The sequence below is a fragment of the Callithrix jacchus genome, chromosome 4 (assembly GCF_049354715.1).
Source record: "Callithrix jacchus isolate 240 chromosome 4, calJac240_pri, whole genome shotgun sequence".
NCBI classification, from domain to species: domain Eukaryota; kingdom Metazoa; phylum Chordata; class Mammalia; order Primates; family Cebidae; genus Callithrix; species Callithrix jacchus.
Window position 1 is genome coordinate 105,557,160 of NC_133505.1, and position 26,217 is coordinate 105,583,376.

The window sequence follows — 26,217 nt, forward strand, 5'->3', positions numbered from 1 at the left end:
ACCAGACAGAAAATTAACAAGGATATCCAGGGCTTGAACTCAGATGTGGAACAAGCAAACGTGATAGACATTTACAGAGCTCTCCACCCCAAATGCACAGAATATACATTCTTCTCAGCACCACATCACACCTACTCTAAAATTGACCACATTATAAGAAGTAAATCACTCCTCAGCAAATGCAAAACAATTGAAATCATAACAAACAGTCTCTCAGACCATAGTGCAATCAAGTTAGAACTCAGAATTCAGAAACTAACTCAGAATCGCACAGCTTCATGGAAACTGAACAACTGGCTCTTGAATGTTGATTGGATAAACAATGAAATGAAGGCAGAAATAAAAAAGTTCTTCGAAACCAACGAGAACGAAGACACAACATACCAGAATCTCTGGGACACATTTAAAGCAGTCTCTAGAGGAAAATATATAGCAATAAGTGCCCACATGAGAAGAGTGGAGAGATCCAAAATTGACACCCTATCGTCAAAATTGAAGGAGCTAGAGGAGCAAGATCAAAAACACTCAAAACCTAGCAGAAGACAAGAAATAACTAAGATCAGAGCAGAACTGAAGGAGATAGAGACATGAAAAACCCTTCAAAAAATCAATAAATCCAAGAGCTGGTTTTTTGAAAAGACCAACAAAATAGACCACTAGCCAGACTGATAAAAAGGAAAAGAGAGAACAACCAAATAGATGCAATAAAAAAATGATAAAGGGGAAATCACCACAGATTCCACAGAAATTCAAACCATCATCAGAGAATACTACAAACAACTCTATGCACATTAGTAAACCTGGAAGAAATGGATAAATTCCTGGACATCTGTGTCCTCCCAAGTCTAAACCAGGAGGAATCCGAAACTATGGGACCTAATCAAACTCCACAGCTTCTGCATGGCAAAAGAAACAGTCGCTAGAGTGAATCGGCAACCAACAGAATGGGAAAAAAATCTTTGCAGTTTACCCATCTGACAAACGGCTGATATCCAGAATTTACAAAGAACTCAAACAGATTTACAGGAAAAAACAAACAAGCCCATTCAAAAATAGGCAAAAGATATGAACAGACACTTTACAAAAGAAGACATACATGAGGCCAACAAACATATGAAAAAATGCTCATCATCACTGGTCATTAGAAAGATGCAAATCAAAACCACACTGAGATATCATCTCACACCAGTTAGAATGGCATTCATTAAAAAATCTGGAGACAACAGATGCTGGAGAGGATGTGGAGAAATAGGAACACTTTTATACTGTTGGTGGGAGTGTAAACTAGTTCAACCATTGTGGAAGACAGTGTGGCGATTCCTCAAGGCCTTAGAAATAGAAATCCCATTTGATCCAGCAATCCCATTACTGGGTATATATCCAAAGGACTATAAATCGTTCTACTATAAGGACACATGCACACGAATGTTCATTGCAGCACTGTTTACAATAGCAAAGACCTGGAACCAACCCAAATGCCCATCAATGATAGACTGGACTGGGAAAATGTGGCACATATACACCATGGAATACTATGCAGCAATAAAAAATGATGAGTTCGTGTCCTTTATAGGGACATGGTCGAATTTGGAGAACATCATCCTCAGCATACTGACACAAGAACAGAAAATGAAATACCACATATTCTCACTCATAGGCAGTGAGGAAAAATGAGAACACATGGACACACATCGGGGTCTATTGGGGGGAATGGGGAGGGACAGTGGGGAGGGGGGCTGGGGAGGGATAGCCTGGGGAGAAATGTCAAATGTGGGTAAAGGGGAGGAAGGCAGCAAAACACACTGCCATGTGTGTACCTATGCAACTATTTTGCACGTTCTGCACATGTACCCCAAAACCTAAAATGCAATAAAAAAGAAAAAAAAAGAAATTTCCATCATAGACCTAAAAAAAAAAAAATCAGTGAAAAACTTGTAGTTAATAATGTGAAATATTTATGTTGTAAAGTAGAAGGAAATAGAACATGAAAATGTTCACAACTGTTAAAATATATGCATCAGAAGAGGGAAGAGTGAATGAAAATAGCTTCAAAATATTGTTATTTTGAAGAATAAGTCCACAGGTGCAATGTTTCTTAATTTTCTACACTTGTTACAATAAGCACATATTTATACAGGTTTTACAAAAGGAAATAAAGTATAAAGAAAACTTACTATGTTTGGTTTAAATGAATATTTACCTTGTTATTTATAGAAGTAATTTAACAATATTAAGGCAAACTGGAAGTGTGGATTCGCCTATAATCTCATTCCCTGGAAACCTGACAATTTTAGTTTATAAAAAAGAAATTTTTTTTACAAACCTGACAAAATAACAAAATTTTGTTTATATGTTGTATTTCCTTAATTAGTAGGGAGATCAGGTACCTTCTCACATTTTATTGGCTATTTATATTTCTCATGTCAATTCCATGTTCATATAGTTTGACCATTTTTCTATGAGTTTTTTCCTTTTTCCTAGTTAATTGTATGAACTCTATTTTATTAACATTAATCTTTTTTTCTGTGTCACAAGTATTTTCTTCCTGCCTGTCACTTGAATTCAAAGTGTCCATTGTTCTTTTTCCATATATAAATTTAGCATTTTATATGAGATCAAACCTTTATGATTTCTGATTTTTGTCATGTTTAGAATGGCCTTCCGGTCCTAAGACTTAAATTATCCACTCATGTTTTCTAAGAGTACTTTTAAGATATTAGACTTTAGGTTTATATTTGGAATTTATTTAAGCATAAGAAGTGAGGTAACAGCTTGTTCATGTTTTCTCCTACTTAGTTGGCCTGTTTATTGACTATCATTTCCTTACTAATTTGAAATGTCACTTAGCAGATAATGAATTATCATATAAAGTATACTGTAAGTCTCTTTTCTGGACTTAAGACTTTTAAACCTTTTCTTTTGCCAGTTCTACACTACTTAAATCAATTTTACTGTATTTAATACTTTAAACAAAATTTGAAGCACAACTGTATCATTTAATGTTTTTTTTTTTCTGAGACAATGTTTCATTCTGTCACTTAGGCTTGAGGGCAGTGGTGCCATCGCAGCCTCACTGCAGCCTTCACCTCATGGGTTCAAATGATCATCCTGCCTCAGCTTCCCTAGAAACTGGGACAACAGGCATGTGCCATCACATCTGGCTAATTTTTTAAAAGACTTAGTAGAGATGGAGTCTGACTGTGTTGCCCAGGCTCTCTCTAACTGCTGGACTCAAGTAATCCTCTCACCTTAGCCTCCCAACATGTTGGGATTATAGGCGTAAGCCACTATGCTTGGCCTTATTTTCCCTTTTTTTTTTTTTGTTTTTTTTTCAAGACAGAGTCTCGCTCTGTCACTAGGCTGGAGTGCAATGGGGTGATCAAGTGAACCACCTCCCAGGTTCAAGTGATTCTCCTCCTCAGCCACCCGAGTAGCTGGGATTACAGGTGCCTGCCACCACGCCCAGCTAATGTTTGTATTTTTAGTAGAGACGGGGTTTCACCATATTGGCCAGGATGGTCTTGAATTCCTGACCTTGTAATCCACCTGCTTCAGCCTTCCAAAGTGCTGGGATTACAGGTGTAAGCCACCGTGCCCAGCCATTTTCCGTTTTTTTCTTTGTTTTTTTGAGACGGAGGTTCGCTCTTATTACCCAGGCTGCTGGAGTGCAATGGTGTGATCTTGGCTCACTGCAACTTCCACCTCCTGGGTTCAAGCAATTCTCCTGCCTCAGCCTCCTGAGTAGCTGGGACTACAGGCGCACACCACCATGCCCAGCTAATTTTTTGAATTTTTAGTAGAGACGGAGTTTCACCTTGTTGACCAGGATGGTCTCGATCTCTTGACCTCGTGATCCACCTGCCTCGGCCTCCCAAAGTGCTGGGATTATAGGCGTGAGCCACCGCGCCCGTCCAAGTGATAATTATTGAACAACTGCACCCGGCCTGCCATTTTCCTTTCTTATAGTGGTCATTTTGTTGTGAAATATGAACATTATTACTTCTTTTGCTATTTCATTTTCAAAATCTGTTGGATATTCTTTTTAAAAAAATAATTTTAGACCTGTAGAAAAATTGCAAAGTAAGTTTCCTTTATTCTTGCCAACTTCATGTAGTATATAAACATCTTATATAGTGCAATTATTGAAATCAGGAAATTAATATTGCTATAATACTATTAACTAATCTGCAGACTTTATCTTTCTTGACATTGACACTTTTAAAGGGAGTACTAGTTATTTTGTAGATTTTTTTAATCTGAGGTTCTCTTCTAATTAAATTCAGGAAATAAATTTTTTTTTTTTTTTTTTTTTTGAGACGGAGTTTCGCTGTTGTTACCCAGACTGGAGTGCCATGGCACGATCTTGGCTCACCGCAACCTCCGCCTTCTGGGTTCAAGCAATTCTCCTGCCTCAGCCTCCCAAGTAGCTGGGACTACAGACGTGCAACACCATGCCCAGCTAATTTTTGTATTTTTAGTAGAGACAGGGTTTCACCTTGTTGACCAGGATGGTCTCGATCTCTTGACCTCATGATCCACCCGCCTCGGCCTCCCGAAGTGCTGGGATTATAGGTGTGAGCCACCGTGCCCAGCCAGGAAATGAATTTTTTTTGCAAGAATACTAAGGAAGTGGGACCCTGCCAGAGCCACTGTTGCCAGCGACATGTTCAAGGTAATTCAGAGGTCCGCGGGGCCGGCCAGCCTGAGCTTGCTCACCTTCAAAGTCTATGCTGTACCAAAAACGGTCTCACCTCCCAAAAATTCTGTGAAGGTTGATGAGCTTTCACTCTACTCAGTTCCCAAAGGTCAATTGAAGTATGTGGAGGAGTCAAGGAGCCCACTTGAAGAAAGCATCTCACAGCTTCGACACTACTGTGAGCCATACACAAGCTGGTGTCAGGAAACGTACTCCCAAACTAAGCCCAAGATGCAAAGTTTGGTTCAATGGGGGTTAGGTTAAAAAATGAAGAAGCTAGTGTATCCACCTGGTTTCTTTTTTTTTTTTTTTTTTTTGCTGTGCTAACTATATGCATTCTTTTTTTTTTTTTAATTTTTTATTGGATTTTAGGTTTTGGGGTACATGAGCAAAGCATGCAAGACAGTTGCGTAGGTACACACATGGCAGTGTGCTTTGCTTTCCTTCTCCCCTTCACCCACATTTGGCATTTCTCCCCAGGCTATCCCTCCCCACCTCCCCCTCCCTCTGACCCTCCCCTTTTCCCCCCAATAGACCCCAGTGTTTAGTACTCCCCTTTCTGTGTCCATGTGTTCTCATTTTTCATCACCCGCCTATAATTGAGAATATGCGGTGTTTCAATTTCTGTTCTTGTGTCAGTTTGCTGAGGATGATGTTCTCCAGATTCATCCATGTCCCTATAAACGACACAAACTCATCATTTCTGATTGCTGCATAATATTCCATGGTGTATATGTGCCACATTTTTCCAATCCAGTCTATTATCAATGGGCATTTGGGTTGATTCCAGGTCTTTGCTATTGTAAACAGTGCTGCAATGAACATTCGTGTACATGTGTCCTTATAGTAGAACGATTTATAGTCTTTTGGATATAAACCCAGTAATGGGATTGCTGGGTCAAATGGAATTTCTATTTCTAAGACCTTGAGGAATCGTCACACTGTCCACCTGGTTTCATGGGATTAGCTGCCTCTCTCTATTATCCACAACAAGCCATTGTGTTTGCCCAGGTCAGTGGGGAGAGATTATATGACTGGGGTTTATAAGCATATATTGTCATAGAAGATTTGTGGAAGGAGAACTTTCAAGAGCCAGGAAATGTGAAGAATTCACCTGGAACTAAGTAGAAAACTCCATGCTCTGCCCATCTTAATCAGTTATAGGTAAACATTGGAAACTCCATAGAATAAATCAGTATTTCTACAGAAAATGGCAGAGAAGTCAGTATTGAATGTATTAAATTGGCTTTCTTCTTCAGGAAAAACTAGACCAGACTTCTGTTACCTTGGGTGATACCATCCTACAAGCAAACTAATCTGAAACCCTTTCACCTAGAGATAATGTACAAGCCTTAGAACTCCTCGTTCTCATGTTGTTATTTATGTATATAATTAAAACCCAAGTTAAAAAAAAAAACGAATACTAAGGAAGTGATATTATGCTCTTCTCAGGGCCTCATATCAGGAGGCACATATTGTCAACATGTCTTATTACTAGTGAAGTTATCTTTGAATAAATGGTTAAAGTGGTATCTTTCAGGTTTCTCCCTCTGTAATTAATAAGTACCTCATGGGAAGATATTACCTCATTTGTCATCACACTTTTACCTCTAGATCTATATCTATCAATCGTTCTTACCTAGAGTGTTTGCCTAATGATTTTCTCTTCCCATCATTCCTTCTGTATTTACCAGTTGGAAAGTCCATATATGGAAGATAATCCCTTTTCCCCATTTATTTATTCTATTATGTCCTTATTATCACTATGAACCCATGGATTTATTTTATGGGTTATTATCCAGTACCATATTATGTTACAATTACAGCTAGCACTCTGTATCTGCGGGTTCAACATCATAGGATTCAGTCAACTAGAGAGAAAATATTCGGGAATAAAAACCCAAAATAACAATACAACATCAACAACAAAAACAAAATACAGTATGACCACTATTTACATAGCATTTACAGTGTACTAAGGATTTTAAGTAAGCCAGATGATTTAAAGTACACGGGAGATGTGCATAAGTTATATGCAAATACTATGCCATTTTATATAAGAGACTTGAGCATCCACAGACTTCGGTATACAAGGGAATAGTGGAACCAATCCCCTTCAGATATCAAAGGTGAACTATATTTAAAAGATAGAAACAGTGCCAGACTGGGTGAAGTGGCTCATGCCTGTAATCCCAGCACTCTGGGAGGCCAAAGTGGGCAAATCATGAGGTCGAGAGATTGAGACCATCCTGGCCAACATGGTGAAACCTAGTCTCACTAAAAATACAAAAATTGGCTGGTCATGGTGGCGAGCGCCTGTAGTCTCAGCTGCTTTGGAGGCTGAGGCAGAAGAATTGCTTGAACACAGGAGGCAAAGATCGCAGTGAGCTAAGATTGCGCCACTGCACTCCAGCCTGGCGACAGAGACTTTGTCTCAAAAGAAAAAAGAAACAGTGCCATTAAGGACTTACAAGTGTAGTATAAAATGTAAGGTCCCCACATGTAATGTATGGCTTAATATCTTTGCTTGCAAGGGGAAATGAAATTAAAATTTTTTTAATATTGTAACTTGGATTAAGATTTACAAATTATTTCTGTAATTCAGTTACCAGATGCTGAATGTATGCTTATAAGCTCCCACCAATTAAGGGGCTTGGAAAGAGTACAATATGAAACTGACACAAGGCCAATATCAAACATTTAGGGCAGCACAGGCTGCATCCTAATGCTCAGAGTCAGGATACATGCATACATGGAAAAACTCCTTTGTCCTTTCTTTCTTTCTTTCCTTTTTTTTTTTTTTTTTTGAGTTTCGCTCTTGTTGCCCAGGCTGGAGTGCAATGGTGCAATCTTGGCTCACTGCAACCTCTGCCTCCTGGGTTGAAGAGATTCTCCAGCCTCAGCTTCCCAAGTAGCTGGGATCACAGATGCCCATTACCAAGCCTGACCAATTTTCGTATTTTTAGTAGAGATGGGGTTTCATCATGTTGGTCAGGCTGGTCTTAAACTCCTGACCTCAGGCGACCCACCCACTTCTGCCTCTCAAAGAGCTGGATTACAGGCATGAGCCACCATGCCTGGCCTTCTTTTTTTTTTGGGACAGGTTCTCACTGTGTCCTCCAGGTTGGAGTTCAGTGATGTGATCTTACCTCACTGCAACCCCACCTCTCAGGCTCAAGAGATCCTCCCACTTTGGCCTCCAAAGTTCTGGGATTACAGGCATGAGCCATCATGCTTGGCTGAAAAATTATTTTCTATACTCTCACAACACTTTTGACATCAGATATGTGAGTTTTCCAAAACCAAGCAATTTTCCAATTCTCTGTGGACACTAACTGGATGTTCTAATATTTTATTTTGAACTAACTTCCCAAAGTTAGCACAGACCCCACAGGCTAAGGGCTCAGTCCCACAAGACTGTCCCTACCTCAGATGCCAGTCACAAGTTCAGGCTTCCCACACTTCTGACCAAGTAGCTGTAAATTGGGGGTTCCCTTGACCCCCTCCTTGGGTTTGATACTTTGCTAGAACTGCTCAAAGAAGTTAGAGAAACATATTTATTGGTTTACTTTAAAGAATATAATAAAAAATACAGATAAACAGCCAGATGAAGAAGTACATAGTGGGAAGTCTGAAAGGGTCCCATGCACAGGAGCTTCTGTCCCCGTGGAGTTGGAGTGCTGTGCTATCCTCACAGCACTTGCATGTGCTCACCAACCAGAAGCTCTCTGAACCCCATAGTTTAGAGATATTTATGGAAGCTTCATCATGTAATCATCAGTTATTAACTCAGTCTCCAGCCACTCTTACCTCCTAGAGGATGAGAATGGGGCTCAGTTCCAAGCTTCTAATCATAGTTGGGTCTTTCTGATGACCAGCCCCCATCCTGAAGCTGTCCAGGAGCCCACCAAGAGTCACTTCATTAGAACAAAAGAATCTCCTATTACCCAGGACTTCCAAGGGATTTGGGAGTTCTGTGTCAGGAAGTGGAATAAAAGACCAAATACATTAAAACAAAACATGCTTCTAGCACCATCCCCTGCCCCCATCACTCAGGAAATTATAAGGGTTTTAGGAGCTCTTGTATCAGGAACCAGGAGCACAGACCAAATATATATTTATTATGTCACTATAAAAATACATAGAATACATAGTTTATTAAAGTAAAAAACATTATTAACTGGCTGGAGCTGGGGGGAAATTCTTCTAATCTATTCTTTCCACCTGTTAATACTGATATTAAAATTGCCTAAATTTTATTTTTTCCAGGTTTACAGTCAATAAAGGGAAACCACCACAATTTTTATACTGCTATTTCTAAAGATGTCACTTATAAAGAACTTAAAAACCTGTTGAATTCTAAAAATATTATGTTAATTGATGTTAGAGAGGCATGGGAAATTCTGGAGTATGGAAAAATTCCTGGGTCTATCAATATACCATGTAAGTGACATGTGTCTTAAATCAATTTATTAAAAAACATATAAATAATTTACTATATCTAAAATCTAAGAAATTTTTAACATTTTATTTTAGTGGATGAGGTAGGTGAGGCTCTACAGATGAACCCAAGAGACTTCAAAGAGAAGTACAATGAAGTAAAGCCATCCAAATCTGACAACCTAGTGTTTTCTTGTTTAGCTGGAGTGAGAAGCAAGAAGGCTCTGGACACAGCAGTATCTCTGGGCTTTCACAGGTGTGTAGATGAAGGAAAAAATAGATTAATAAATGTGTAATGCAATGTTTCATATATATTACATTTTCATATGTCTATTTAAGAATTTCTTATAATTACTGTCAGTAAAGGCAGGATAGCAAAACTAAGAGCCTCTTTTCATCTAACTCAAAAGCAACACAATTTTTTAAATAGGTGTGGAGTCTAAATTGTATGGTGAATAGCCATACAAATTATTTATCTTTAAATTTCCTATCAGTCTTCTGTTATAAAGTACAGAAGCGGCCGAGCATGGTGGCTGATGCCTGTAATCCCAGCACTTTGGGAGGCTGAGGCAGGAGGATCACAAGGTCAGATTGAGACCATCCTGGCCAACATGGTGAAACCCAGTATCTACTAAAAATACAAAAATTAGCTGGGCATGGTGGCGCATGCCTGTAGTTCCAGCTACTTGGGAGGCTGAGGCAGGAGTATCGCTTGAATCTGGGAGGCAGAGGTTGCAGTGAGCCAAGATCACGCTACTGCACTCCAGCCTGGCAACAGAGCAAGACTCCATCTCAAAAAAAAAAAAAAGCGTTTATAGCACTAACTATTTGATGTCTGTTTTCAGTGCTCAACACTATGCTGGCGGATGGAAAGAATGGGTAACCTATGAATTTTCAGAGAAGAAACAAGGAAATTGAATTTTTGGAATACAAGTTGGCTCTTTCCTTGTGTACTGCAGCCAAGGATGGTGGAATGAGCAAGATAATAAAAATCTAGTCCTGGCACCACTATTTATGATAAGGGGATTTTTGTATAAGTCAATTAGTTGTTGAATAGTTTTCTCATCTGTAAATTGAAAATGCCATTCTCCCCTGAGATAATGCATGTTACTTGCCATGGAAATGTAAGGGTTGGGATTATAGGAATTAATTTTAAGTAGCTTAGTATTATTCAATAGTATCCTAAAAGACCAGATTACTTACATTATCTAATCATGTATGACATTTGTGTTAGTATTCCTTCTATTCAAAGAGGCTATGAGCTAGACCTGCAGATTAACACACAGGTGTGACCTTAAAAAATCAATTAACCTATCCAGAGAAGTCGGTGAAATTTGAACAAGAAAAATACATTAATGGTTTCTAAAGACCTATAGCAGTGTTAGGACCAGCATGGTAGTGATGAAATTTGCACTTTAAGAAACTAAAATTAATATGATTAATATGGGGATAAATAATCAGAACAGTGGTTGCTGTTCTAGAGGGAAGAAGATTAAATGGAAAAGGCAAGGAGGAGCCAGTCGTGGTGGTTCAGGCCTGTAGTCCTAGCACTTTGTGATGCTGAGGCAGGCGGATCACTTGAGCTCAGAAGTTCGAGACCAGCCTGGACAACATGACAAACCCAGTCTCTACAAAAAAAAAACCACAAAAAATTAGCCAGGTATGGTGGCATGTGCCTGTAGTCCCAGCTACTTGGGGGCTAAGGTAAGATAATCACTTGAGCACTGGAAGATCACTTAGTCCCAGCTACTTGGGGGACTAAGGCAGGAGGATCACTTGAGCCCTGGAAGATCACATCACTGTACTCCAGGCTGGGTGACAGAGTGAGACCCTGTCTCAGAACAACAACAACAAAGTTAGGAGAAAAAAAAAGGCAAGAAGAGAACTTTCTAGGGTGATGGAAATGTTCTGTCTTGACTGATGTACTGATACCTCAATCAAGGTATAGATATATATATTTGTCAAAACACATTGAACACTTAAAAATGTACATATTCAATAAGTGATTGTACCTCAGTTTGTTTAAAAATAATGAAAACAGAAATGCCTAAATGTAAATGACTCCCATTAGCATGGGTATATATATTCTTTTGGAATGTTAAGTCCTACACTTATTAGTATGCTAATGCATGGGTGGCAGAGTAAACCTATTTTGTCTTGTCTGTGCTTCTTTAGACCCATGTATCTTTAGATTCACTTATGCAGTCATTCTTGTGGTAACTATAAGGAATTGGTTTTTCCTAAATGAGATGGAAGGCCATTGAAGAATCTGGGGTGGGATGCAATCCGGTCACCTTGAACTTCTATTTCTGACAATGTCAGAAATGTGTGTGTGTGTGTGTGTGTATTATCTGTTTGAAGGCATTAATTACTGAGGCAGCAAAGATCTCAAGAGCCATAATCTTAGGGAGAAGGAAAGTTGTAGATGATGAATCAACATTGAAGTACTGAGCCCATCAAGGAATAGGATTCTGGGTAAATACATCAGGCTTTTAGTCAGAATCCCTGAAAGGCTATGCCCTAGAAGTAAAGGTGAACCAGAAATTCATAACCCCCACAAGAACTCAAAACAAGCTTTGAATTGACTAAATCCCTGAATGAATTAAGGCGATTTTCCTAGTATCTTAAGGACCTACCTACCAGAAGGAAATCCTCGCTGGAGAAACATATCATTATCTTCCTCATATTATAGAGAAGAGGTTGCCAATAATAAATCTTTTAGTCTTGTGGCCAATTAGGTTTCTGTTGCAACTGCTCAACTCAGCTGTTGTAGCACAAAAGCAGCCACAGACAATACATAAAGGAATGTGACTATTCCAGTAACTCTACTTACGCCACTTAGGTTTGAATTTTATGTTTCATGTGTTGCCAAATATTATTCTTCATTTGATTATTTTTTAATCATTTGAACATACAGCAAACATTCTTAGCTTAAAGCCAGGCAAAAATAAGTAGCTGGTCAGATTTGGTCCATGGGGCATAATATGTGGACCCCTGAGCTGGAGCCACAAATTACGCATAGGGTTTTTCACATACGATTTAGGTATTCTATCAAAAATTACTAGGCACAGCTGTCAGTAGGACCTTATGACTGAGAAATAACAGGAAAACACAAGACAAGAGAAACGGATCCACAGAAGATCTTAGAGTTTCCAGACAGACTTTAAAATAACTGTGATTAATATAGTCAGTAACTTAGATGACAAAATGAAAACACAGTAACCGAAATTAAACACCCAATAGAAGGTAGACAAAGCAGATCAGACACACCTGATGACAGAATTAGTGAAAATGGAAAAAAATCAGAGGTACATGTATTAACATGGATGACTCTTACAATGTTGAGGGAAAAAAGCAAATTACGGAAACATATACTGTAGTTTGCTTTTTGTTTTTTGTTTCTGAGACAAGGTCTTCACTGTTACCCAGTTGAAATGCAGTGGCAAGAACATAGCTTAATGCAACCTATACCACCTGGGCGGAAGCAGTCCTCCCACCTCAGCCTCCAGAGTAGCTGGGACTATAGGAATGCACCATCACATCATGCCTGGGTAATTTTTTCACTTTCTGTAGAGACAGGGTACTACAGTACTTCTTGTCTGTGCTTCTTTAGCCCCATGTATTTTTAGATTCATTCATGCAGTCACTATGTTGCCCAGGTTGGTCTCAAATTCCTATCCTCCACTGATCCTACTACTTCTGCCTCCCAAAGCACTGGGATTACAGGTATGAGCCACCATGCCTGGCCAGTATAGTTATATATATATATTTTATTGTGTTTTAGGTGCCAGTATAGTTTTTAAACATACAGAATATTATTATTATTTAGGCATGTAGACATATATACTTTAAGTATAAATAAATTACAAAAATAATATCCAATTCTGAATGGTTTCCCCTGGGGGAAGGGAGAGGGACACAATAGGCTTTAACATTACTGTTGACAATTTTACTTAATATGTTTGGTAGATAAGCACTTATTTTTGTCTTCTGTATGTATGGGACAGGAACTGTTATCCCCACTTGGCTACATTTGAACAAGACTGTACAATTGTATCTTTGGACTCCTGGTACTCTTTTGAAGGAAAAAAACTGATCATGTATTCAATTTAACCAGATAAACAAAGGGTTAATAAATTAGAATAATGTATCTTCTATATTAGATCAAACTTATAAAGACAATTTTGGTTGTCAGTTATTCTGATATATTTAACAAATTTTGTGTGTGTGTGTGTGTGTGTGTGTATATATATATATATGTATATATATTTTTTTTAGACAGGGAGACAGGGTCTCAATCTTTCACCCAGGCTGGAGTGAAGTGGTGGGATCTCCACTCACTGCAATGACTGCCTCTGGACACAATATATTTCTTAAACTGCACTGACTTAACACAATAAATTTTTTTTTTTGAGTCAGGGTCTCATTCTGTCACCTGGCTGGAGTGCAGTGGCATGATTATAGTTCACTGCAGCTTAACCCCTGGGGTGACTCACATGATTCTCCTGCCTCAGCCTCCTGAGTAACTAGGACAACAAGCACACACCACCACACCCAGCTAATTTTTCTATTTTTTGTAGAATTAGAGTTTCACCATGTTGCCCAGGCTGGTCTCAAACTCCTGGGTTCAAGCAATCACCCTGCCTTAGCCTCCCAAGTGCTGGGACTACAAGCGTGAGCCACAGCTCCTGGCCTTATGCAACAAAACTCTTTTTTTTGAGACAGAGTTTCGCTCTTGTTACCCAGGCTGGAGTGCAATGGCATGATCATGGCTCACCGCAACCTCTGCCTCCTGGGTTCAGGCAATTCTCCTGCCTCAGCCTCCTGAGTAGCTGGGATTACAGGCACACGCCACCATGCCCAGCTAATTTTTTGTATCTTTAGTAGAGACGGGGTTTCACCATGTTGACCAGGATAGTCTCGATCTCTTGACCTCGTGATCCACCTGCCTCGGCCTCCCAAAGTACTGGGATTACAGGCGTGAGCCACCATGCCTGGTCCAACAAAACTCTTATGAGTAAAACCATTATTAAAGCCTGTAGTATCAGAGACCTCAAAATGTGAATATATAAGCATATGATTTAATACATGGTTTAATAAATGTCTGTTTATTTCAATAATGGGAGAATTATCACTTTTACTTGAATAATACAAGGGTAGATCAAAAGTTTTAGATACATTTAGAAAAGCCAGATTACATTTTTAAATGCTATATGTACTCTACATCACTTTCATAATGGAATAGAGGGAAGATGTCCTTTGGTAACAGTGGATAGCCTCAGAGTTCTGAATTAAAGTATCTCAGGTTTCTTTCATTCACATCATCTTTCTTCCCTACTTATGATCTCAGTGGGGTTTCTTGGATTCTGTGATAATGTGCCTTTTTGCCATCTAGTATGTGTATGCCATAGAAATATTGGATATTAGCCGGGTATGGTGGCAGGCGCCTGTAATTCCAGCTACTCTGGAGGCCGAGGCAGGGAATTCCTTGTACCTGGGAGGCAGAGGTCGCAGTAAGCTGAGATCGTGCCACTGCACTCCAGTCAGGGTGACAGAGCAAGACTCCGTCTCAAAAAGAGAAAAATACTGGATAGAAGTAGGATCAGCACTAATCTATGAGAAATTTTGTATGATTAGACACAAAAAAGTTGAATGCTTATCCTACCATCCAGTAAAAAATACTTTTCAGTGACCCCCAAAATAGCACTTTATTAATGAAAAAATATAATTTTATCACGACCATTTTTTAATGCTACAAGATTCTCCAGGAGCAAAGGATAAGAAGAAAAAAAGAGAAATTTTAATAAGGTATTATTATAGTGGCAGAATGTGGTTGCAGTGAATTTAAATAAGGATAATAACAGCTCTTCACAGTAAAGTTGTGAAGATTAAATCAGATAATACATGTCAGAAATTTAATACTTTGCTGCTATTATTACTGTGTGAATATGTACAATATGGTACCTGTTTGTAGGCAGCTGATATTGTGTTACTGTTTGCATTAATTTAACTTTAATGGGTAAAGATGGCAGGTGAAACTCCTAGCTAAACATCTGGGGGCAGGAATGGCAGTGGACTCCTTACTGAAAATAAGAAGATAAAGTGGAACTCTCAATACTGAACTATGAGTTAGCTAGCTTCTTGCCTTTATTCTACTCTGAGATCTGACAGCCCATCTCATACTACCTGAGATAGATTCCTCTACAGAAAAATTTAACCAACCTGAAGAAAAACCTTTAAAAAGTCATGTTGGGGGTATGAGGCATGGCTAAGGAAAAAGTTTTGCTGTTCCCTTACCTACAATGAAGCTCACCACAGAAAACTCCTACCCATGCACACAAGAGATGTTCCAATTAGCTTTCTCTGTGTCTCTCAAATATGAAGGATCCCGAGAAAGTTACAGCCAAGATTCTAACTTGAAAGACTATGACCAAACCAAATAGCAAAAAGTAACTTCAAGGAAATACAGGGTTGAATAGCCCTTATCTGAAACAGCTGAGAACATAAGTGTCTCAAATTCTGAAATATCTGCTTGTATATAGAGATACCTTGGGGATGGGACCCAGTCTAAACAAAATTCATTTATATTTCATGTACACTTAATACAAACAACCTAAAGTTAATTTTATACAGTATTTGAAACTAATTATGTATATGAAACAAAGTTTTGACTGTGACCTGTCACATAAAATCATATATGGAATTTTCTACTGTGGCATCATGTAGGCACTCAAGAAGTTTTAGATTTTGGAGCATTTTGGATTTCAGATTTTCAGGTTATGGATGCTCAACTTGTAGTGTTAATGCAGGGAACGAAGAAAATTTTAAAACAACCAAAAAGCCTAAATTAATATACTTAGAATTGTAAGACATTGCACTCTCAAGAACAAGGTCCTACTTAAAAGATGTGGATTACCAGCTAACGTGCAGTGGCTCATGCCTGTAATCCCAGGAGTTTGGGAGGCCAGGATAGGAGAATCACTTGAGGCCAGGAGTTTGAGACCAGCCTGGGAAACACAGTGAGACCCCTATCTCCACAAAATTTTAAAAATTAGGCATGAGCCCATAGTCCTAGCTACTCAGGAGACTGAAGTAGGGGATTGCTTGAACAAAGGAGTTGAAGGTTACAGTGAACGGTGATTGTGCCATTGCTCTACAGCCTGGGTGACAGAGGGAGACGTTATCTATAGTGAAAGAAAAAGACTTGGATTCCTCATATCTTAAATGCAAGAGAAAACAAAGGGAAGTCCCAATATGACCAATTCTATTATGATAATTGTGTTACTTGACTGAGACAGTAGTCAATCCAGACTGAAGGCTGTAGAACTCCAAGAAGAATGTTTCCCTGTGATTTAGAGTATAAATAATGACAAATGATTCTGATGATTAATAGAAGATACAAATGAAATTGAACGAATTATAACCAAGGCAATTACTACTTCCACAAATACAAAAATATTATAAAAGAAAATGGTAACATAGTATACTATAGAAGGCAATATTTATTTATATATTAGATATGAATTTAACAAAAATTATACAATTAGTAGACATGCCAGTGTAAGATCAGGTTGGGGAGGAGAATGGGGGAGAAGTATGAAAAGCATAATCTTCATCTTCCATCGCAGGGAATTAGATAATATTTATAATTTTTTTTAAATGAGGGAAATAGAAGTGGATGAGGCAATATGGCAATATGTTTGGAGGTTAGATCCCCAGATTTAAAAAAAATACTTTACTTTTTAATAAACAGAGTCAGAGTCTTGCTTTGTTACCTAAGTTGGTCTGAAACTCTTGGCCTCAATCCTCTTGCCTCAACCTCCTAAAGTGCTAGGATTATAGGCTTTAGCCACCATGTCTGGCCAAATGCCCAGATACTAAGAATCAGAATCTAATCCAAGCTCTGTCACTTACTTAATCTGTGACTGTGTAAATTACTTAATATTTCTGCTCCAGAAGTTTATTCATCTCTAAAATGACTGTCTAAGAATTTACTTCATAAAGGCAGAGATCTTAGAACATAACTGGCATATTTTTAATGTGTTCAAATAAATGTTATAATTAAAACCTAGTTACTTGGAAATGTAGAAGTAAACAGAAAAGTAACTAAAAGTTGACAATGGCTGCCGCTGCAGAATGGGAATGAGAGGTAGGGAAAATGGGACCGGGGGCTAACATTTACTTTCTGGTGTCTTACAGTAACACTGTCCAATATAATTATTTTTCTTTTTTTTAAGATAGAGCTTCATTCTGTCGTACAGGCTGCCCAGGCTAGAGTGTAATAGCACGATTTTGGCTCACCACAACCTCTGCCTCCCAGGCTCAAGCAATTCTCCTGCCTCAGCCTTCTGAGTAGCTGCACGCCACAATGCCTGGCTAATTTTCGTATTTTTTGGTACAGATGGGGTTTCACCATGTTGGCCAGGCTGGTCTCGAACTCCTGAACTCAAGTGATCCACCCGCCTCAGCCTCCCAAAGTGCTGGGATTACAGGCATGAGCCACTGCACCTGGCTCAATAGAATTTTAATGCAAGCTATTACATGATTTGAAATCTTATATTTAAAAATTTTTTAAATAAAGTGAAATTTTAATTTTTTATTTAATCCCATGTATCCAAAATACCATTTAAAATATGTAATCATTAACATATTAGAGACAACCTTGTACTATTTGAAACCCAACATTTATTTTTACATTTACAGCACATCTCAATTCACACTAGCTACATTTTAAGTGTTCAATAACGACTTGTAGTTAGTAGCAATTATACTGGACAGTGCACCTATGGTAATACTTGATTTTTAAAAACAATACATATCATCAATGGCTGCTATTAAATCACAGAAAGAGAAACTCAACCATTTTTTTCTCCTGATTAAAGACTACTATTTTGTTTATACAGCAGTCTAAAAAAAAAAAAAATAACAGAAGAAAATAAAGCAAGCAAACAAGTGAGCCTGAATATGATCAAGCCTATAGATTCAATTACCAATTTACAGAAAATATGGAGAAGGAAATAACACAATAAATGGCATGTCAAGGATGCAATCAGCAAAATCCAGATGGTGAGAGACTCTTAGGTAGACAAGCAAACCAAAAACAGGAATTTTTAAAATGTGAGGGAGAAGGAATTCATGAATTTAAAAAGACATTGCCCAGTGCAGTGGTTCACACCTGTAATCTCAATACTCTGTGAGGCCGAAGCAGACAGATCACTTAAGGACAAGAGTTCCAGACCAGCCTGGCTAACATGGCGAAGCCCCATCTCTAATAAAAACACAAAAAATTAGCCAGGCTTGGTGGCATGTAATCACAGCTACTCTGAAGGCCAAGGCAGGAGAATCGCTTGAACCTGGGAGGAAGAGGCTGCAGTGAGCAAGACTGCACCACTGTACTTCCGCCTGGGCAATAGAGCAAGACTGTCTAAAAATAATAATACTAATAAAATAATAAAAAGATTTGTCAATAAATTGTAATGTGTGGCCCTTATTTAGATCCTGACTAGAACTATTTAACAATTTTTATATTTGTGAAATAACTGAAAATCTGATACTATTTTTACTAATTCTTTTTGAGGCACAATAATATTTTTAGTTTTTTAAAAGAGCTATTAGGAATATATGCTGAAATATTTATGGATAAAATTATATGCTAGCCAGGATTTGCTTCAAAATAAGATGGGGGATGGTAACTTGGGGGAAGTGGGTGGGAGTTCAGATGAAATAAAATTGGCCATAAATTGGTAACTACTGAAGATGAGTAATAGGGACATGGAGGTTCCTTACACTACTTTACTCCTGTATATGTTGATTTTAATTTTCCACAGTAAGAGACTGAAAACAAAACTATGAGGCATGGTATTAATTTTAAAAATAAAAACTTACAAAGACTATAGGTCCTACCTAAGCCCAACATTAATTCCTTCAGACCTGAGGAGAGCTTTTTCATTTTATTTCTTATGTTAACATAAGCCTAGGAAAGCTGTATATATCAGCAGTTTAACTTTACACATCCCTTTCCAGCTCATCTGATACCCTCCATCAGAAATAAATTTTCTATTTAAAATCTGTTTATAAATGATTTGAAATTACCCCTTTGACAACCTATAAAAGGCTTTAATACTTAAGGAAAAGACTTCTCAAAAAACAACATCAGGAAAATTCAAAAGATAAATTCAAGACACTAGTCGATAAAGCTGGAGAACTTACTTTTATTCTTGCAGTTTTATACTAGGAAGTCAACATTTAATTTAATAAGCCATTGTCCACAATTGATTAAAATGTTTAATCCTTCAATTGTACATCAATATCCTATGACTCCAAATTTTATTCATCACTCTCCTTCAAGTCTGAAGAAAATATTAATTTGCTAAGTTCCACAGACAGTACGTCCCACTGACAGTATGTCCCACTGACGTAACATTTAGTATGATGTCCTACCCTCATGTTAGAATTAAGGACAGCCAGTATCAAACTGGCCTGAAACCTGATTGTGTTCCTGGCTCAGAATACCTATAGCAAATTTGTAAATCCACACCAAGACACAGAATTAAACTAGGGTGTGTTTATCTTATAAAAAACTTTTCACAGTAAAAATCAACATTAAAATTTTATCAAATTCCGACATTATGGTTTTTTAATCCAATTAAGCTTTCAAAATGCCTGATTAGCTGTGAATTATAAATAACTTCATGTAGTTTGCCCAGCATTTCAAAATGGTTATGGAATACAGCTTTTAAAATGTCAAAGTATGCTATACATATTGCACTTTTCTGCTAGGCTGGGCTAGTATCTTCCATGGCAAGATCCTCAAACTATTGAATAAAATACACTTTTAAATCAATATAGGTACTTGATTAATTTCCCTGAAATTATCAACATCGTTACCAAAATCTTCCAGGATTTTGTAAGATTTGATTCCTTAAATACAATTTTAAAGTTAAACTTACGGAGGGGGAAAAAACCCCTCATATACTGACTGTAAATTTTACGTCCTTTTTTGGTCCCTCAATGACCAAAGAGAATTTTAAACAAATTATGCTTCATGTTTCCTTCTTAATTAAAAGCTACAATTTCTATTATCCAAATTAAGAAATATTATACTAATCAAAAGCTATTAATTTTGAAATGTCTATGTATGTCTGTCTGTAGGTCCCCTTAGAACCTTTCCAAACATTTATAATCAAGAGATTTTAATCAATTATGTACTAGAATCATATTAAAGAAAAACTTATTTTGCAAAAATAAAATCACTTTCCAATATGCTTGACAGAAACAAGCTATTCATTTTCATTTGTGTTCCACTGAAGACATTACTGAAATCTGTCCAATGGTTTATTTCCAAGCAGTCCACTACGGAATTCTTCGGAATGTTTTAAGATTGGCTGTAGCTAGAGTTCTGACTTCCATTTGGACCCTGCTCTCCTTCACTGTTCAAATGGGGAAGAAAGAGATTTTATACCAATTAAAAGATCCATTTTAACAACCTGATAAGCCTACTAACTTTAAATTTCATTATTCTATGGCACAATGATATAAAACAAAGACATTCCTCATTATAAGACACGTGAAAAATTAAAATCCAGAAGACTAACATTTGGTTTTATGTTTTTATTCTTATGTAACTTTGTGCCCTCACACATAACAAGCATTCTGGAAGTTAGTGTCCATATACACTCAGAAACTTTAAATTAGGGTATGGGATTTAATTGTTATTACAGGTATCACTCAACATAGAGATTATAGCTTCTTCTAAACAAATTTCCTATAAAATTAAATCTTATGTATAAAATCCTATTCCACTATTTATGAAAAACAAGAAGTGTTCAAAAAAACATATAAATACAGCAAATCTTTATAAGTCAGAAAGAAATATAATTTCCTGGAAAATGCTGAATACTTAAAATAAAAATGCTGAATACTTATAAATAACTAAAACTGAAAATACCAGTAACTGTGGCAATAGGATTATTGCCTTATCTTGTCCACCATCATCTTGCAGCTTCAGGCCCTGCCACTAGTGGAGAATCACTCAGGGAATTTCTGCAAAAAATGCATCCAAAGGTAGCTGTTTGAATGACTGCCTTAAACAGCTCCTTGAATAAATTATTAACTTTTTCCAAATTGTAACATTAACTTATCAGTAGCAATCCATAAGTCTATCTTGTTATATAACAATCATTTTTCTAAAGAAACAATGAAGATGGATAGCATTTCTTTATTTCTCTGCTGACTTTTTCTCTCTGCCCCAAATGAATTGATATACAGTGAGGGCTGAGAACCACAGAACTAAATGAACAGATCCTGCTTAAAACACTCACACACACACACACCCAACAATAACAACAACAAGAAAAAGCTCAGCACAGGTGATTCATTTTTAGCCAAATTATATTCTTATGTGCTGTGGATCTTAGGGTCATTTAAAAACCAAAATTCTTTATCTTTACAATATCGGATCATTCACTGAAATTTTTGAAAATTGCTGAAATTTATAAAACAGGACAATAGCCAGCAGTGAAAAAAAAAAAAAGATGGCACAGAGTCAAACTGACATGAAACTACTACAGTTCTAAATTTTGCCTGAATTTCAGATGAAATTGCTAATGCTGTCAGCTTTAAATTTATGGTATATGACCATATGTTGAGAGATACCTGTAATACACCTCTACTCATTAGGAAAAGTTACTAATCAGATTAATTTTTTTTTAAATGAGACATAATCAATCAAGTCACAAATTTAAAAAATAAAATTAACATGGATCATGAAATTTTGGAAGAAATGTTTTTAAAAAAGATATAAAATAACATAATCTAAGGAAAGTATGTTAAGTATGATATATAATTAAATGACAATAATTAAAGTCTACAAAGTACCTGTTTGGAGGTGGTTTTGGTTTTGGCATCTTACTAAGTATAGTTGCCATCTCTTTTCTTTCATCGAAATTCTTCCACTGCTCATATAGTTTTAAAATAACCCTGATTATTTCCAAAATCTAGAAGAAAATATTAGAAAAGTTCTTAGTGGCAAAAACAAGCAATATTTCTTATATAAAGAGCACACATCACTTATTAGACAACCCTCAGAAAACAGTAAATAGTCTCTGACCCTAAGTGCTCAGGTTAGGTTAGACAATCCTGATAATCTGAAAGCAGTATTTTTCACTAAAGTGCCATTTAGGATTTTCCTTCTGGCCCCTCACTTTTCAGCACGTATGTACTGTCCGTTCTTATCTATCTCTGCAGTTGATTTCCTTCCATTTGATGACATCTTTTAAACTGAAACATACTAAGAATAAAGGTTCTAATCATGAAGGAATATACCACTATAGAACATACTCCTCATATAAATTGTTTTCAACAACTTAATGGGGGATAGTGCACAAAAGATGTTTTGTTCCTCTGTTAACTACACATAAGTTAAGGTGCTCAAAAATTGGCAGCTTACAAATTTGAAATAACTAGTTTCCAAATTTAGCCCTTTTTTCCCACCTGAGTAGACTCCAACATTAGGATTAAGTTTAATGCATTTACCATCTGAGCAAAAAAGCTAGAAACACAGCAAAAGCCATTTTGCCAGGAGACAGGCTATGTTACAGCATTTCACAGTTGTATTCCGTTGTAACAGGGAGCTTTTAAAATAATCTTGGGAATTAGAGGCTACTTTGCAACAAATCAAACCAAAAGCTTACCATTCTGCTTAATCCTAAACTGAAAAGAGATACATAACTTAAATAATCAGCATTAACTTTTCCCACCAAACATGTTTTGTTTGTTGTTTGTTTTGAGATGGAGTCTCCCTCTGTTGCCCAGGCTAGAGTGCAGTGGTACGATCTTGGCTCATTGCAACCTCTGCCTCCCGAGTTCAAGCAATTGTCTCAGCCTCTCAAGTAGCTGGGACTACAGGTGTGTGCCACTATGCCCAGCTGATTTTTGTATTTTTAGTAGAGATGGGGTTTCACCATATTAGTCAGGTCTTGAATTCCTGACCTTAGGTGATCCACCCACCTGGGCCTCCCAAAGTGGTGGGATTATAGGCGGGAGCCACTGTACCCAACCCATGTTTCTTAATATTTTGTAAGCAATAATCTTCTGAGCCTGGGGGACATCATAAGATTTTAGGCGCATGATAAGTAAATATGACATTAATTTTTAGACATTTAAGTTTATATACAACTAAGGGAATTTTACAGAATACCTTCTCCATATCCACAGAAAGCTCAGCAAACCATTGCCTGGCATCTTTCTGCTGTACAACACAGGCTACATGTAGGCAAGCTGAAATGAAAATGAGAGACCACTGTCCATGTTTAACTACAAACACAGAATATATGATTCTAACAAAGATTTTTCACTACAAATTTCCTGTGTATTTTCCAACACTCTTTAAAAAATTATACAGCTACATATGAGAGTTACCATTGACCATCTCATCAACTTAATCTGAGACAGAAAAAAATTACTAAATTACATCAAGGTTATTGATGTCTGGTCCTTACTGTGTGCTAGTCATGCTGCAGTTGCCTTGGGAGTCAGGCATGTTAAAAGAGGGAAAAACATCCAATGAGACAGAAAAGTGGAGTTATCCCTGGGCAGTGTACAAAGTAGCAGTTAAACTGCACCCAGCAGTCAGTGTGACAAAAACAAACAAAAATGTCAATTAACACACTAGGTTTTAACAACGTTGACCATGTTTCCACATTTCAATTAAAAGCAATGTTGCACTGGGCGTAGTGGCTCGCGCCTGTATTCCCAGCATTTTGTGAGGCCAACGTGGGTAAATCACCTCAGGTCAAGAGTTTGAAACCAGCCTAACCAACATGGAGAAACCATGTCTCTACTAAAAATACAAAATTAGCTGGGCATGGTGGCGCATGCCTGTAATCCCAGCTACTCGGGAGGCCGAAGCAGGAGAATCACTTGAACCCGGGAGGCGGAGGCTGCAGTGAGCCAAGATTGCGCCATTGCACTCCAGCCTGGGCAACAAGAATGAAACTCTATCTCACACACACACACACACACACACACAAATGCAGTGTTGCCTCGCCTTTTTCTTTCCTTTCATTATTAGAATATATGATCACGTTATATGAAAGTTGGGCACATCCTCACAGAATTCAGTATTGTAATCAAACAGAGGTGAAAACAAATGTAATATATTGTATACAATATTAGTTATACATGTTATAACAATATAAACTAATAAAGATAGTAAAAGTGCTCAAAGACAAGAATCTATATCACAATTTTGCCTAGAACAATTTCTACTGAGCAGCCTGGCTACCCTGAACCGCCCCCCCACCCCAGCTTAAGTTATATTCCTTGGTCTGGTTACTCATATTACTTTGCTAAGGATGACATTCTAGGCAAACAGCAACTCAAATGTGAATTTACACACTGGTTGCCCTAAGTCAAAGCTATAAGTAGGGCTTAGGTCAAGAAGGGCTTAAAAAACTAAAGGACTGAAATAATAAAAACAAGAAATTAAAATATAATGGAAAATGCTATTAACATGAACATGCATAGAGTACACTGGAGATTGAGAAAGCATCCTAAACCCAGACTGTGGTGATGCTGAAAGGGTAGGGGGAGGGTCACAGGTGATATCTAAGCCAAATCTTATTTAAAAAAATGACAGTGGAAAAGATAAATAGTATGTATATAAGTTAGAAGACAAATCTTGCTGGTACCAGGTTTCTCCATCTTGGCACTACTGACATCTTAGATTGGAGAATTGTTTAACACTGTCTTGCATACTACAAGATGCTTCGCAGCATTCTCGGCTTCTACCTACTAGATGCCAGTACCACCCAACCCTAGTTATGACAGCTAAAACCAAACATTGCCAAATGTGCCCTTGGGGACAAAATTATACCCCGTTGAAACCACTAGCCTAGCTCCACAGTGTGGAGGATAGACCAGCTCTCTGAGCATGGGAATGCTGGAGAGTAGTAATAAGCCAGTTAGGAGACTGCTGTAGTAACATGGATAGAAATGAGATGATGACTATGAAATTACAGAAGGGACAATTGAGAGGAAGGCACGAAATGTATTGGTAACCAACTACATGTGGGTATTGAGGGAGATGAAAGGGCCTAACTGCTGGGTTTCCAACTAAGGTAAATAACTAGTGCTATTCACCAAGCTGGCAAAGACATTAAAAGGAGGAACATATTTTGGCAAAAGTGATGAGCTCAATCCTCATTATGAGTCTGAGGCGCTGGTGAGATGCCAAGTGGAGCTGTGTAAAAGGAAGATGGATATAAGATCTGCCGAGTGGCTAGCTCTTGGCTAAATAAAGAAATTTCAATGTTTCAGCACATAAGTGATTGTGGAAGCTATGAGTCTCAGTGAAAGTACCCAAGACAGAAAGCAGTGATGGCAAAGATGTGACACATGTTCTGTTATCCCCTCCTTCCTACCTATGCAGATCCCAGTATTCCTACCCACTGAACCCAGACACCACTTCAAAATCCCTTAAATCCAGTCCTTTCATGGAGCTGCCAGTAATACGGAAGTGTAAGTATAACCTATTTGTCAGCCCTGATGTAAGAAAGCCAAGAAACATCAACATTTAAGGAATAATTGAACAAATAAACAAAGAGAAACTAATGGAAAATAAGGGGAAAATCAAGAGGATGGAGTTATAAAAATCAATAGAAGGGACTGGGTGCGGTGGCTCATGCCTATAATCCCAGCACTTTGAGAGGCCAAGGCAGGTGGATCACCTGAGGTCAGGAGTTCAAGACCAGTCTGGCCAACATGTCGAAACCCCATCTCTACTAAAAATACAAAAATTAGCTAGGTGTGGTGGTGCACACCTGTAATCCTCCTGTAGCTACTCAGGAGGCTGAGGCAGGAGAATTGCTTGAACCAAGGGAGCGGAGGTTGCAGTGAGCCGAGATCACACCACTGTACTGCAGCCTGGGAGACAGAGTGAGATTCCGTCTCAAAAAAAAAAAAAAAAAAAAAAAAAAATCAATAGAAGGGAAAGGAAAAGAAAAGAAATTAACAAGTGCCCAATATATAGCAGGCATTATTTGGTGCTCTACAAACTATCTCATTTAATTCTTCAAATGACT

The 26,217-nt window shown here is 37.7% G+C and overlaps 2 protein-coding genes and 2 pseudogenes across 5 annotated transcripts in view; 3 read left to right on the forward strand and 1 right to left on the reverse strand.

Annotated features, from left to right (window-relative positions):
• Nucleotides 1-26,217, forward strand: part of LOC144582186 (small ribosomal subunit protein uS3-like) — a 68,438-nt pseudogene that overhangs the window by 7,487 nt on the left and 34,734 nt on the right. The gene's annotated exons all lie outside the window — the stretch shown is intronic.
• Nucleotides 1-26,217, forward strand: part of LOC100894240 (thiosulfate sulfurtransferase like domain containing 3) — a 61,748-nt gene that overhangs the window by 7,487 nt on the left and 28,044 nt on the right. Inside the window, exons 2-4 of the mRNA XM_054254285.2 lie at nucleotides 8,966-9,139; nucleotides 9,233-9,392; nucleotides 25,566-25,654. Coding sequence (XP_054110260.1) covers nucleotides 9,067-9,139; nucleotides 9,233-9,392; nucleotides 25,566-25,654 — 322 coding nt within the window. The 5' untranslated portion in view covers nucleotides 8,966-9,066. The remainder of the gene's footprint in view (nucleotides 1-8,965; nucleotides 9,140-9,232; nucleotides 9,393-25,565; nucleotides 25,655-26,217) is intronic.
• On the forward strand, nucleotides 4,633-5,824 carry LOC144582282 (MICOS complex subunit MIC26 pseudogene; annotated as a pseudogene).
• CCNC (cyclin C) overlaps nucleotides 17,802-26,217 on the reverse strand; it is a 36,023-nt gene continuing 27,607 nt past the window's right edge. For 2 of the 3 annotated variants that reach the window (XM_002746860.6, XM_078369876.1), the window contains 3 exons: nucleotides 23,334-23,413; nucleotides 22,013-22,131; nucleotides 17,802-20,565 (listed from right to left, as the gene is read on the reverse strand). In XM_002746860.6, the coding sequence (XP_002746906.1) occupies nucleotides 20,511-20,565; nucleotides 22,013-22,131; nucleotides 23,334-23,413 (254 nt within the window). In that variant the 3' untranslated portion in view covers nucleotides 17,802-20,510. Of the gene's footprint in view, nucleotides 20,566-21,083; nucleotides 21,179-22,012; nucleotides 22,132-23,333; nucleotides 23,414-26,217 lie in introns of all 3 variants that reach the window. The other variant, XM_035296379.3, reaches the window with a different exon arrangement.